The 15,239-nt window shown below is 38.3% G+C and overlaps 5 protein-coding genes across 5 annotated transcripts; 4 read left to right on the top strand and 1 right to left on the bottom strand.

Moving 5' to 3' along the window:
• Window positions 1-130: 130 nt before the first annotated feature.
• On the bottom strand, window positions 131-1,882 carry LOC108198637 (delta(12) fatty acid desaturase FAD2-like). The gene is made up of 2 exons (XM_017366404.2): window positions 1,567-1,882; window positions 131-1,468 (listed from the first exon to the last, which is right to left on the bottom strand). The coding sequence occupies exon 2, from the start codon at window positions 1,448-1,450 to the stop codon at window positions 302-304; it is 1,149 nt and encodes a 382-aa protein (XP_017221893.1). The 5' UTR covers window positions 1,451-1,468; window positions 1,567-1,882; the 3' UTR covers window positions 131-301.
• Window positions 1,883-2,760: 878 nt separating this feature from the next.
• LOC108198635 (delta(12)-fatty-acid desaturase FAD2-like) lies at window positions 2,761-4,148 on the top strand. The gene has a single exon (XM_017366403.2). It carries the CDS (start codon window positions 2,855-2,857, stop codon window positions 4,004-4,006), a length of 1,152 nt encoding a protein of 383 aa, XP_017221892.2. The 5' UTR covers window positions 2,761-2,854; the 3' UTR covers window positions 4,007-4,148.
• Window positions 4,149-6,262: 2,114 nt separating this feature from the next.
• LOC108198634 (delta(12) fatty acid desaturase FAD2-like) lies at window positions 6,263-7,708 on the top strand. Its single transcript, XM_017366402.2, has one exon. It carries the CDS (start codon window positions 6,393-6,395, stop codon window positions 7,542-7,544), a length of 1,152 nt encoding a protein of 383 aa, XP_017221891.1. The 5' UTR covers window positions 6,263-6,392; the 3' UTR covers window positions 7,545-7,708.
• A 2,171-nt stretch (window positions 7,709-9,879) lies between these two features.
• Window positions 9,880-11,401, top strand: LOC108198638 (delta(12) fatty acid desaturase FAD2-like). The gene has a single exon (XM_017366405.2). It carries the CDS (start codon window positions 10,126-10,128, stop codon window positions 11,272-11,274), a length of 1,149 nt encoding a protein of 382 aa, XP_017221894.1. The 5' UTR covers window positions 9,880-10,125; the 3' UTR covers window positions 11,275-11,401.
• A 1,354-nt stretch (window positions 11,402-12,755) lies between these two features.
• Window positions 12,756-14,164, top strand: LOC108198633 (delta(12)-fatty-acid desaturase FAD2). Its single transcript, XM_017366401.2, has one exon. It carries the CDS (start codon window positions 12,834-12,836, stop codon window positions 13,983-13,985), a length of 1,152 nt encoding a protein of 383 aa, XP_017221890.1. The 5' UTR covers window positions 12,756-12,833; the 3' UTR covers window positions 13,986-14,164.
• Window positions 14,165-15,239: the final 1,075 nt, after the last annotated feature.

Genomic DNA, 15,239 nt, shown 5'->3' with positions numbered 1-15,239 from the left:
TGGTAACGCGTCCTGTTTGTAATTTCTGTGCACTCTTTCATCTTTACATTTCTAGTAAACATCAGGAACAATGAAGTTTAGAGTCTGAAAATTGTAGAAGCAAAAAGGCATATACTAGCTAGCTAAGAAATTCTTGAACAACCAAAATGGAATTAGAAATTCTTTTTATTACATAGAGTTACTGGTTAACTCTTTATCTTCTTAACCTAATGCATTGACTTGCAATAATTTAAAATTACAGAAGAAAATGCAATGATAGGTAATGAGATATTCTTTCCACTAGATAATAAGGCTCAACGACCTAAAATTCCTTTCTGTACCAGTAGACTCCTTTGGTCTCACCTTCATCCTTTTGGACATAAATGCATTCCTTCATTTCTCTGTACATTGCCTTGAGAATTGGAGTCCCATCATACTGATAATAGTTTCCCAGTACTGGCTTCATTGCCTCGGTTGCTTCGAGTCCATGGTAATGTGGGATCATGGAGAAGATATGGTGACAAACATGAGCATTACAGACATTGTGGAACACCTTGTTCAAAATTCCATAATCTCTGTCCACAGTGCAAAGAGCTCCTCTCAACCAATCCCATTCGGTTGAATCATAGTAAGGCAAAGAAGGATGAGTATGGTTGAGGATGGTGATCAATGTGAACCATCCATTAACGACGAGCAATGGACCTCCATAAACACAGAAAACCCAGACAAATCCCTTGGCTAGTACTAGATTGTATAAGCCATAGATAACAGCAAGGATTGCAACATCAGAAACAATGATCTGCTTGCGCTCGCGTTCAGTGTAAAGAGGGCTGTGGGGATCGTAGTGTGAAGTCCACCTCTCATACTTGTGTCCAGAGACGTTGAACATCAAGTATAAAGGGAAGCCTATGAGGAGTGTGATAAGCCAGACAAGGACACGACCGGGTGGGTTGTTCATGATTTTGTAGTAGTTCCTGATGTTGGATTTGAATCTTGGGACATAAACCTCATCATTCTCAAGGGACTGAGTGTTGGCATGATGACGACGGTGGCTAATTTTCCAAGAGAAGTAAGGGACCAGAAGAGAAGAATGGACAACAAGGCCAACAAGGTCATTGACCCAACCATAATCACTGAAGGCATCATGATCACATTCATGGCCTACAACCCAAGCCCCGGTCAAGACACAGCCCTGAACAGCAATGTAAGCTGCCCAACCCAAGTAGTTAAGAGGATGGGGTAAGTACTGGTCTATATAGTTTGTGGCAACATAGTAGAGGGCATAGGCCATGATGAGATCCTGGATGAGGTAACGGAAAGAAGTGATGACTGATTTTTCAAAGCAATGGGCAGGAATAGCCTTTTTCAGGTCTCCGATAGTGAATGGAGGTTTCTCATGAGGAGCACGTCGGAGTGCTTCTGCTTCAGTTTTCTTTCCAGTAGGAGCGGACATACGTCCACCAGCACCCATTTTTCGTCTCCTCGCTGTCTGCAATAAAAACAAATGTAATACAATTTAGTACATGCTGCCCTGCAAAATGTGATTCTGTTTCTATCGATTCGAGTAAGAAACAAAGAAAGAAGAACCTGAAAGAGATCCTTGGGGAAGGCCTCTTGTGCTCTCTTCCTATTGCCTTCTGGTGTTTGTCGAGTTTGTGCTATTACTCCTCAAAACTGTGTTGATTTATAAGCATGTTGAAGCGCCCGCCACTGGAGTTGCTGTCTGGACTTTGTTGCATGCATTTAGGCTATAACATATTATACTCCTAGCACTGCATTCTACTTTGTCATAATTTATGTGTATGTGGAAAGAAATAGGAAACGCAAATGATATTTTATTTAAGGTTGGTGTGATTTTTGCAGCTAGTAGTGTGCTATTAGTGTTGACCCAAATCCTCAAGTCATGAATGGGCTGCTGCTTTGCTCTTATATTTGTTCAATCATGCAAACACATATACCTTTCGAGTCCCCAGTGGCAGCTGTATGAAGGTTTGTTTTCCTTGCCAGTACTCCGAATTCGTCGTGTTGTTTTCGGTGATGATTTTACGTTTCCTGACTGATGTTTGTGGAGATCTTCAGCTCATCCTTTACAACTTACAAGATTAAGATGTTATACAGCTCATTTTTGAACTCATTTTAGTTTCTTTAGGTGCATGAATGCTATGAATTGCAGAACAGGATATCAGGAAAACCAAAAAGGCAAACAAGCAAACAGATATACATGTGCTTCAATATAGCTCACATGGTAATGGTCCACAAATTATAAGCAACATATGTTCAGCGGGAAAAAAAACGCTGGACGGTAAAAATCATAGAATGAGTAATTTTTCCGCCGAAAGATACAGTAGTCCCTTGCATTTTCATCAAAAATCTAGTGTTAATTAATGTCATTTAGCGGAAAAAAACCCGCTAATACTATGCTTCATCTTATGTATGTCATGGATCCGGAGCCATCTTACATACTTAATCAGTTAATCATACAGCCGCCAATTAGGACCTCGAAAATTAGAAAATAGCAAAACAAATATGCTCGTTGTGTCCTACACTAAAGGCACACTCTACTTCAGCACGCCATTTGCATCAATGATTTCGAACTAGTTTTAAGTATTTTACTGAAACTCCTCTAATGGCTGGCGCCTGGCGGGCGTTTTAAGCTTTTTTCACTAGTTTTATCTGTCTAGACATTCTATTCATGCACATGTTACAAATTATTATGTTGCAACTTCACGCACGAGTCAGCATTGTTAAGTAAGTAGCCTGTGACTCCAACTGCGATATCTTTATAAATATCTGTGTTGGAACCTTAGGAACTTCAGAGCAAAAACACACCAGAAGGAGAGGAAGAAGAGCATTTGCATATTCTTCGAAAGAAAAAATGGGTGCAGGTGGGCGTATGTCTGCTCCCTCTAGTGTCAAAAAAACTGAAACAGAGGCACTTCGACGTGCTCCTCATGAGAAACCTCCTTTCACCATTGGTGACCTCAAGAAAGCCATTCCTGCCCATTGCTTTGAAAAATCTTTAGTCACTTCTTTTCGATATCTCATTCAGGATCTTCTGATGGCCTATGCCCTCTACTATGTCGCTACTAATTACATCGACCAATATCTTCCTTATCCAATCAACTACTTGGGTTGGGCAGCTTATATTGCTGTTCAAGGCTGTGTGTTAACAGGGGCCTGGGTTGTGGGTCATGAATGTGATCATGATGCATTCAGCAATTATAATTGGATTAATGATCTCGTTGGCCTTGTTGTCCATTCTTCTCTCTTGGTGCCATACTTCTCTTGGAAAATTAGTCACCGTCGTCACCATGCCAATACTCAATCCCTTGAAAATGATGAGGTGTATGTCCCTAGATTCAAGTCCAACATCCGGAACTACTACAAAATTCTCAACAATCCACCAGGCCGTGTCCTCGTCTGGCTTATCACACTCCTCATAGGCTTCCCAATATACTTGATGTTCAATGTTTCGGGACACAAGTATGAGAGGTGGACTTCACACTATGATCCCCATAGCCCTCTTTACACAGAACGTGAGCGCAAGCAGATCATTGTGTCTGATCTTGCCATTCTTGCTGTTATCTATGGGCTGTACAATCTAGTATTAGCCAAAGGATTTGTCTGGGTTTTCTGTGTTTATGGAGGTCCGTTGCTCGTTGTCAACGGATGGTTCACATTGATCACCATCCTCAACCACACTCATCCCTCTGTGCCTTACTATGATTCAACCGAATGGGATTGGTTGAGGGGAGCTCTCTGCACTGTGGACAGAGATTATGGAATTTTGAACAAGGTATTCCACAATGTGTGCAATGCTCATGTGTGTCACCACATATTCTCCATGATCCCACATTACCACGGACTCGAAGCCACAGAGGCCATGAAGCCTGTATTGGGTGATTATTATCAGTATGATGGAACTCCGATTCTCAAGGCAATGTACAGAGAAATGAAGGAATGCATTTACGTGGAGAAAGATGAAGGCGAGACCAAAGGAGTCTACTGGTACAAAAAGGATATTTAGTTTTAAGTGCTTGGTATTACAAGAATCTTATTCTTTCACTTGTCTTCGCATTGCCTTCCATTGATCCTGCCAACTTTAGATCGTTAGGGTCAAATGTGTTACAATTACATAAAGAGTTATATATAACCTTTCATCTGTTCAAGATCAGGAGTAACTTTCCTTTCTGATTATATGCACTTCGCAGTCGTGCTTAAATTCTCCCTTCTTAATGTTGACTGTCCTTTTGGTTTAATTTAATGGCCGAGCAAAAGAATATAATTTCATATAAAAATGGCATATATTTAGTCATCAGTTTCAAGTTTAAGACTTGAAACGAATGAGGTTATTCAGGTAAATGAAGCTAGCTAATTGTCTGCAGTAGTCTTGATATCTGCATACCACCCGATGTTGAATCAGTTCCCTTTTGCTGATGAGTACGGATTCAGGGCGGTGGGACTTGCCATTTCTTTACCAGAAAAGGTATCTTCAAGTACAGAGTTCTCAGTCTGGGTCTGGGAAAAACATAACCAAACAAGATTTGTACTCGTAAGAGAGGAGAGGCGTTTTATTTGATATGTTACGATGACCCAGAAATCATCAAGATATCACAGCTCGACAGCTTTAGATAATTTAGTTGATCACAGGTCACTCATTTTTATTGGCTACTGACAACTTTATATAAATCTTGATGAAAAAAAATTGGTCCGGATTCAGCTATCTTTTGCCTAATCAGTGTGTTCTGGTGAATGAAATTAGTAGACAAATTAAAAAAATGCAAGTTTAAATTAATTTTAAGGGTAAAAATGAATATTTTGTGTCTTTGTGGAGATTGCCGAATAACATACGAACTAATTTCTTTCAAATGGTACCTCAATATCCTGCAAGTAGATCGAGGAAAATATCATTGAACCATGAGTTCTTTGGTACAAAAAATAATCTTTTTAAGCCTAATCAGAGACTCCTCAAACATACAGGGTGCTCCGCGCTCTTTATCAATGCGTTGTAAACAGCAGCGTCTTCCTCTATGATAAATTGCCCGAAACTGCCTATATGATATGAAAAACTTTTAAACTGAAAAGAACAGAGGAAATAAGGATTTTATTATGGGTCCTAGTCCGTGGCTCTCAATGGCCAGGGAAGTTTTAAACAGCCAGCTCGTCGCCAGCAGTTGGATCCAAGAAGTCTGTCTGACAGCTCCTTTTTTTAGTTGTAAGGAGCAAGGTAATATTTTGCATGAACATAACAACATATTAATGCATCAGCCTTTACGATAGGATTTTCTGATTCTGTTTCTTAACCAAAACATTGTTCCTTTTGAAAAACTAGCTGTGCTATATTTTACTGATTAACGGTATATCTCTATTTCACCCCTTATCATTTAGGTATCTGATAAGTTAAAACGTACTGTTAACAACTCGACTTCAGTCCAGTGAACAACGAGGAGCTGCAAATGAGATTTGAATTCAGCCTCGTCTCTTTTTAAAGCACTTGGTCTAGCTTGTGGGGAGTCATTGTAAGTTTCCTTGTGAAAGTGACTTGTTATGCAGAAGTTTGTGTTGCTCTCAAAAATCATTTCTCTATTGTTTGTATTTTCCAATCTTCAACTCGAATGCATAAACTACTATCGATCAAAATGAAAAAGCTGCTGGTTCTGAATGTTAAATTAGTGAAACGTTATCAGTTCAAATTATATGCTTGCAGTTCTGATATGTATGATTTTCTAGGCTAACGTCAGCTACCGTATCTGTTATTGTAATAACTAAACGAATAAAATCAGGGAAAAAAACAAAAAGTATGCATGTTAAAAGAGTACTCGCTCTGTCCCCTCATTTTCTTTACGTTATTTTTTGGCACGTTTTTCCACACTCATTTAAAGTATAGTTTCATAATATATTTTTTAATTTTTATTTCTCTGAATAAAAGTTTGATGTTTAAACTTTTATTCAAAAAAAATTATAATACAATACTTTATAAGAGTTTCGAAATGCGTGCAAACAGTGCACGTAAACTAGCACGAGGGACGGAGGGAGTATAATTTATGAAAGTACAGCCGCCCAGGGAGACCTTGAAACGTAGAGAAAACATAGCGACTCAATCAGTTCATGTGGGCATACTTCTCTAAAACACACATTGAAAACGACTGAACTAGTGCAATTTCCTACTCTTTTATTCCAACACACTAACAAATTCAAAGTTGTTTATTCAAACTTTTCCTTGCCTGGCGGGCTGGCGGGCGCTTTAAGCTTCACCACACTTCTATCTACGCACATGTTGATATCATACATTCCTATAAATCTACAAGCGAGCCCGTTCTAAGGAAATACAGAGCAACTTCAGCTAAACACACAACAAAAACCAAGAGTGACTTGAAGAGTAGCAACATTTGCATCTTCTTTTGTGAGGGGCAATGGGTGCAGGTGGGCGAATGTCGGATCCTCCTAAAGGCAAAAAAACTGAAACAGAAGCACTTCGACGTGCTCCTCATGAGAAACCCCCTTTCACCATAGGTGACCTCAAGAAAGCCATTCCTGCTCATTGCTTCGAAAAATCACTCATCACTTCTTTCCGATATCTTATTCAAGATCTCCTCATGGCCTATGCCCTTTACTATGTTGCCACAAATTACATAGACCAGTATTTACCCCATCCAATCAACTACTTGGGTTGGGCAGTTTACATTGCTGTACAGGGCTGTGTCCTCACCGGGGCTTGGGTTGTAGGCCATGAGTGTGATCATGATGCCTTCAGTGACTATGGCTGGATCAATGACCTTGTTGGCCTTATTGTCCACTCTTCTCTCATGGTCCCTTATTTCTCTTGGAAAATTAGCCACAGACGTCACCACGCCAACACTCAGTCGCTTGAGAATGATGAAGTTTACGTTCCCAGATTCAAGTCCAACATCAGGAACTACTACAAAATTCTCAACAACCCACCCGGTCGTGTCCTTGTCTGGGTTACCACACTTCTCATAGGTTTCCCTCTATATTTGATGTTCAATGTTTCTGGACACAAGTATGAGAGGTGGACTTCACATTATGATCCCCACAGCCCTCTTTACACAGAACGTGAGCGCAAGCAGATCATTGTGTCTGATCTTGCCATTCTTGCTGTTATCTATGGGCTGTACAATCTAGTATTAGCCAAAGGATTTGTCTGGGTTTTCTGTGTCTATGGAGGTCCATTGCTTGTTGTCAATGGATGGTTCACATTGATCACCATCCTTAACCATACTCATCCCTCAGTGCCTTACTACGATTCAACCGAATGGGATTGGTTGAGGGGAGCTCTCTGCACTGTGGACAGAGATTATGGAATTTTGAACAAGGTATTCCACAATGTGTGCAATGCTCATGTCTGTCACCACATATTCTCCATGATCCCACATTACCACGGACTTGAAGCAACAGAGGCCATGAAGCCAGTGTTGGGCGATTATTATCAGTATGATGGAACTCCAATACTTAAGGCCATGTACAGAGAAATGAAGGAATGCATTTACGTGGAGAAGGATGAAGGCGAGACCAAAGGAGTCTACTGGTACAGAAAGGATATTTAGCTCAATGTGTTAGAGACTACCTCGATTTAATTCTTTCACTTATTTCTGCATTGTCTTCTTTTATTCCTAGAATCCTAGTAACTTTAGATTGTTTAATGTGATGTTGTACAATAAGGTAAGTAGTTGAAAACAAATTTTCAATGCAATACACAGAATTTTCAGAATTTTTGTAATATCAAACAATTTGATTTTTATGCTACTAAAGTAGAAGAAGAAGAAGCTTAAGTAACTGGGAAATAATTCTGTTTTGCAGCTTGTTTCAGTTTATGAGTCAGAAACTCATATTTAATTGTACGTAGCAATAGGAGAGGTCGTAATTTAAATCTTGGACATTACAGTTATGAGTTACCCAGATTTACCCATATATTGCAAACACAACAATTTGAAACAGTCCTGGCAGAATGTTTACATGGTTGCACAATATTTACAGACAGCGTCGTCTTAATCTTCATAGCATACTTGGTCTGAATTGAGCCATTTGATGTGTTCCTCGAGGCTTTTGGCAAATTGAAACTAAGATTGTATTCAGTAAGATGAATGCAAAATTAATCACAGTATAAGCTCAGATTAATATGAGTGCTTTGTGTGTTTTTATTTGTACACAATACAAGTGATGAAGCAACTTCCAGTGTTATAAAATGTCATGAAATGAAGTTCAATACTCCCTCCGTCTCAATTTATAAGTCGATTTTGGAATAAACACACATATTAAGAAAAAAGTTAGTTAGATAGAATCTTATCTCATGTATCATTAATTAGTGCATTGATAAGTGAGAATATTGTTGAGTTTCAAAAAAATCACAATAAATATAGGGATTTAGTGCATTGAGAAATGAGAATAATGTTGAGTTTCAAAAAAAATCACAATTAATATGTAGATAAATTTGTATTGAAAGAAGAGAGGGACAAGTATTTTGGGACAATTTTTTTTTCCAAACTGGACTTATAAATTGAGACGGAGGGAGTATAAACTATCACTTCAATAGTAGTGAGTAGGGATGGCAGTTTTACCCGACCCGATGGATACCCGACCCGTTCCGACCCGATTGGATCTATCCGAACCCGATTTTTGTGGATCTGGATCCGGATTTGGATCTTATTTTTAGACCCGAAAAAGTTTGGATCTGGATCTGGATCTTAAATGTTCCGAACCGAGACCCGGCCCGAAACCTGAAACCCGATTTAAACCCGATCCGAACCCGAAACCCGAAAAAAACCCGATACAAATATTATATATATATATATATATATATATATATATATATATATATATATATATTATTTGTTAAATGTAAAGTATATATATGAAATATTATGAATTATTATGTATGCGTATTAACATCTTACTTAATATTATATGCGCAATACATAATTTATATATTAATTTCATCAATATTTTAATTTTCTCAATTATTGTGCATTAAAAAATCTAAATATAATAAAATATAAATGATAAGTTGAATGATTGTATATAATTAAGTTAGCATGTTTCACGTGTTTATTGTACTAAATGAAACATGTAAAGTCCTTTTTTATATTCCTAATTTTTTTTTAAAATAAGCCATCACATTTTTTATAGATATATAATTTTTAATTTTTTTTAAATATCCGAATTAGACCCGAACCCGAACCGAAACCCGAAAAAATCCGACGGATCGGATCTGGATCTTCATTTTTCAGACCCGGACCCGAACCGAAATATAATGGATCGGGTCTAGATCTCATGAAACCCGACCCGTTGCCATCCCTAGTAGTGAGTGAACTGAAAAAGGAACATCAAGCAGCTTAAATTAAAGTTCTGATCCCAGTTTCCAACATTAATTTAACTTGGCTAAGTATGCCTCTGCAATTTGATGATAAATGATCTCGTAACCTGGAACCTGCATGCTAGAACTAATGCCCAGCTGCCACACTTTTCTTGGGACTAACTGTAAATCCGGAGGAAGTAAATAGAAATAACTTCCACTTAAGCGTAAACTTGAGGAACTGAAGATGATTGATTGTAAAGATGGAACAGGAATATTTCATTCACTACTCATTTTATCGAATATTAATCATTTTACCTCATTTATTAGATAAAGAATAATTCCCCCAAAGAGCCTGTTTTCGGATGAGACATAAATTAGGTGTGTTAATTTGCTTTTTCATCATGTCAGCTACTTTATTTGGTATTAGAGTAAGCTTAGCAAATGCATAATATGAGAAAGAAGATATCAAAAGATATGCATGTTAAAAGAGCATAACAAGACAACAATAAGTTGATGAAGATAGTATAGCCGCCAAGCAGGACCTGGAATTTAAGAGAAAATTTTGGTGCAGCACTCATTTTATGACTGCACATTTCAGTAGTGACACTAATAATTGTACACGAGCACGCCACTTAATTTCCTACTCTTTCTATTCAAAGTTCAAACTCCTCCCCTGGCTGGCGGGCCTTAAGGACTTTAACTCATTTCTAATTTCGACATCCTTATAAATATCCAAGCTGGTCTGAGGTAATAACAACAACGAAACAACTAAACACATAACAAAGGCAACAAGGTTGAAGAGTAGCAATATTTGCATTCTTCACCAGGGAAAGATGGGTGCAGGTGGACGCATGTCTGCTCCTAATGCCAAGAAAACTCAAACAGAAGCACTTCGACGTGCCCCTCATGAGAAACCTCCATTCACCATTGGTGACCTTAAGAAAGCCATTCCTGCTCATTGCTTTGAAAAGTCACTTGTCACTTCTTTTCGATACCTCATTCAAGATCTCCTCATGGCCTATGCCCTCTACTATATTGCCACTAATTACATAGAGCAGTATCTTCCATATCCTCTGAATTACGTCGGTTGGGCTGCTTACATTGCTGTCCAGGGGTGTGTCTTGACGGGAGCTTGGGTGGTGGGTCACGAATGTGATCACGACGCCTTCAGTGATTATGGTTGGGTGAATGACCTTGTTGGCCTTATTGTCCACTCTTCTCTCATGGTTCCATATTTCTCTTGGAAAATTAGCCACAGACGTCACCACGCCAACACTCAATCACTTGAGAACGACGAGGTTTATGTCCCGAGGTTCAAGTCCAACATCCGGAACTACTACAAAATTCTCAACAACCCACCCGGCCGTGTCCTTGTGTGGGTTACCACACTCCTCATAGGCTTCCCTCTGTATCTGATGTTCAATGTTTCGGGACACAAGTATGAGAGGTGGACTTCTCACTATGATCCCCATAGCCCTCTTTACACAGAACGTGAGCGCAAGCAGATCATTGTGTCTGATCTTGCCATTCTTGCTGTTATCTATGGGCTGTACAATCTAGTATTAGCCAAAGGATTTGTTTGGGTTTTCTGTGTTTATGGAGGTCCATTGCTAGTTGTCAACGGATGGTTTACATTAATTACAATCCTCAATCACACTCATCCTTCGATTCCTTACTACGACTCAACTGAATGGGACTGGTTAAGAGGAGCTCTCTGCACTGTTGACAGAGATTATGGAATTCTGAACAAGGTATTCCACAACGTGTGCAATGCTCATGTCTGTCACCACATATTCTCCATGATCCCACATTACCACGGACTAGAAGCCACAGAGGCCATGAAGCCTTTACTTGGAGATTACTATCAATATGATGGAACTCCAATTCTAAAGGCCATGTACCGAGAAATGAAGGAATGCATTTACGTGGAGAAAGATGAAGGCGAGACTAAAGGAGTCTACTGGTACCGAAAGGATATATAGCTTGATTTGTTTTGACCAAAGTTGCCTTGTCAATTTCAGTTATTTTTTTCAATGTTGTACTATAAAGGAGTTGCAGACCTCAACTCTGCGTGTTATAATGAATAGACTCAGAAATTTCTCGATGATATTTTCATGCTTTTATTGAATGTTTGATCTTATGATGCTTGTCTTTATTTTGTTCTTCAAGGTTTTTGGACATACTGAAATGCAGCAAGTGCTCGGCGTGTTTTTGGATCATAAGTTGGATGTTTAAGAAGTGAATAGATGAAGTTAGTCACCTGGGTGGTTAGACACTAGTAGTTTTTACTTGCAAATATAGTTGAACTTTCTGTATTCCGTCTATATTTTTTAGTAGGAGACTAGTAATAATAATTTGAATTCAGATTCTGCTTGAGTATTGGCTATTGCAGTGAGTTGGTGTTTAAGTTCGGTACTTTAAAGTTTTCTAACCTGTGTTCAAAATGCAGAGACCCGGACTGATCTGGTGAAAATTACAATGTTTTTACTAGATATATGAATGATACCATGATTGGTAAAAGTTTACTTTAGTGGGCAAAACTCTAGCTTATGAATCTTGTAATACTAAATTTTTTTTGATAAGCTGTAATAACTTAATATGATAACAGATTGGCTTAAATTAACTGTTTGTAAAATTTTATATTATAAGGGATTTATGAGTTATTAACAAGTATAATAAAACTAAGATAAGTAGATTCAAAAAGTACATTCTACCATATTCTGACTATAAGTTGATTTCTGGTTTATTGCAGTTTTTCGTTTAACTTTGAAAAAGATTGAAACCCAGGCATAAAAATCCGGGCAAAGGGTTCCATTAATTGGATTTATTTTTGGACTATCTCCTATCGTTGTATTATTGTTCTTTTTTATGCTACTTTCACATTGTTCTTTTATGTCTATGATAATCTTGTACATCTGAGATTCTACATATTATGCGTATTTATTAGGTAAAACATAATAAAAAAAATTCGGACTACAAAATAGTTTTATATTTGAAATTCTTGCAACAAAAAAAAAACATATAAAAGACCTGTCAATCACGTAAAACATCGTAAAAATGAGTGAGCAACTCCACCCCATTATTGGAATTTCACTTATAAATGAATCTTATATCTTATAATTTTTAAATCATGAAATATCTTGTAATAAAATATGCAAGAAAGTAACAATACAAGCCCCCAAATAGGACCCGGAATATTTGAACATAGACAAGCAAGATTTTGGTCAGCCACAAAAAACCAAAAGGTGCACTACTAGTTAAAACCAGCATAGCAGCACACCAGTTTCTTGTATTTTCATTTATTTAATCTCATATATTTCGTGATTCCAACACACTCACAAATTTGAGCTTGTAGTTTAGTAAAAGTCTCTAGTGGCTGGCGTGCTGGCGGGCGTTTTCAGCTGTTCCTTAATTCTACACTGCAACTCTACAGCATCACTATAAATATTCAACTTGTAATGTTAGCAATATTCACAGCAAAAGCAAAACAAACAGAGTAGGAGAATAGCATTGGCCTATTCTTTGTTACACTAGAGAAAAAATGGGTGCAGGTGGGCGCATGTCTGCTCCTTCTAATGCCAAGAAAACTGAAGCAGAAGCACTCAGAAGGGCTCCTCATGAGAAGCCACCATTCACTATTGGTGACCTCAAGAAGGCCATTCCTGCTCATTGCTTCGAAAAGTCACTTGTCACTTCTTTTCGATACCTCATTCAAGATCTCCTCATGGCCTATGCTCTCTACTATGTTGCCACTAATTACATAGACCAGTATCTTCCACACCCTCTGAATTACGTGGGTTGGGCTGCTTACATTGCTGTCCAGGGGTGTGTCTTGACGGGAGCTTGGGTCGTGGGGCACGAATGTGATCATGATGCCTTCAGTGATTATGGTTGGGTGAATGACCTTGTTGGCCTTGTTGTCCATTCTTCTCTTCTGGTCCCTTACTTCTCTTGGAAAATTAGCCACCGTCGTCACCATGCCAACACTCAATCCCTTGAGAATGATGAGGTTTATGTCCCGAGGTTCAAGGCCAACATCAGGAACTACTACAAAATAATGAACAACCCACCAGGCCGCGTCCTTGTGTGGCTTATCACGCTCCTTATAGGCTTCCCCTTATACTTGATGTTCAATGTCTCGGGACACAAGTATGAGAGGTGGACTTCACACTATGATCCCCATAGCCCTCTTTACACAGAACGTGAACGCAAACAGATCATTGTGTCTGATCTTGCCATTCTTGCTGTTATCTATGGGCTGTACAATCTAGTATTAGCCAAAGGATTTGTCTGGGTTTTCTGTGTTTATGGAGGTCCGTTGCTAGTTGTTAACGGATGGTTCACATTGATCACAATCCTCAATCACACTCATCCCTCTTTGCCTTACTATGATTCAAGCGAATGGGATTGGTTGAGGGGAGCTCTTTGCACTGTTGACAGAGACTATGGTATTTTGAACAAGGTGTTCCATAACGTGTGCAACGCTCATGTCTGTCACCATATCTTCTCCATGATCCCGCATTACCATGGACTCGAGGCAACTGAAGCAATGAAGCCAGTACTTGGAGACTATTATCAGTATGATGGCACTCCAATTCTTAAGGCAATGTACAGGGAAATGAAGGAATGCATTTACGTCGAAAAAGATGAAGGTGAGACTAAAGGAGTCTACTGGTACCGAAAGGAATTCTAAATGGATCACCTGGTAATCAGAGGAGATCAATTCAGTTGTTTCTGTCATCTCATTTTCTTAGATTGCTTGTAATTTTGCTTCTTTGAAGTAGCTCTGTAACTTGTACGTCAAGATAAAAGGCCTCGATGTTTATTCTATGTAACGAGTAAAATTCAGTGCCTGAAGTTTATTTAAGGAAATCGTTGTGAAAAATAAATATAAGGAAAATCGTTGCAAATATACTCCTAGGCTAGATTATTATTCAACTAGGGATGGCCACGGGTCGGATCGGGTCGGGTTTCTTGAGATCCAGACCCGATCCATTATATTTCGGGTCGGGTTCGGGTCCGGGTCTGAAAAATGAAGATCCAGACCCGATCCGTCGGTTTTTTCGGGTTTCGGTTCGGGTTCGGGTCTAATTCGGGTATTCTAATAAATAAAATTAAATACAAATTAAAAATTATATATCTATAAAAATGTAATTATGGATTTTTTTTTTAACTTTAGAAATATTAAAATGGGAATTACAGACTTCATTTATTACAATAAACACGTGAAACATGTTAACTCAATTGTATACAATCATTCAATTTATCATTTATATTTTATTATTTTTATTGTATTTAGATTTTTTAATGCACAATAATTGAGAAAAATAAAATATTGATATAATAAATATAAATTTTATATTGCAAACATAAAATTAAGTAAAATGTTAAGATTCATACCTAATAATTCATAATATTTCAATATATATACTTTACATTTAACATATATGTATGTATGTATGTATGTATAATATTTTGTATCGGGTTTTATCGGGTTTCGGGTTCGGATCGGGTTTAAATCGGGTTTCGGGTTTCGGGTTTCGGGTCGGGTCTCGGTTCAGGATACCTGAGATCCAGATCCGGATCCAAACTTTTTCGGGTCCAAAAATAAGATCCGAATCCAAATCCAAAAAATCGGGTTCGGGTAGACCCAATCGGATCGGAACGGGTCGGGTATCCATTGGGTCGGGTAAAACTGCCATCCCTATATTCAACCTGTCCATCCCACTATAAATGAAGTTTCTTCAATGTAATATAAGAAGAAAAAGCATGATCAAGTCAGTTTACATGGCTCGAAAAGTAAACAGGTCACGCGTAGATGCTCTAATTACAGAAATGTTCCAAGGTGTTAAAGACTGTAAAAGAAAGGTGAGGAGAAATGTAGACATTTCCACAGTATTTCACTTGAATATGATAGATTGAGCGTCGTTTTATAGTGCAGTGATAT

Source organism: Daucus carota, chromosome 8, assembly GCF_001625215.2.
Source record: "Daucus carota subsp. sativus chromosome 8, DH1 v3.0, whole genome shotgun sequence".
Taxonomy (NCBI): Eukaryota; Viridiplantae; Streptophyta; class Magnoliopsida; order Apiales; family Apiaceae; genus Daucus; species Daucus carota.
The sequence above is the reverse complement of the archived record's forward strand: the minus strand, read 5'-3'. Positions and strand labels throughout refer to the sequence as shown.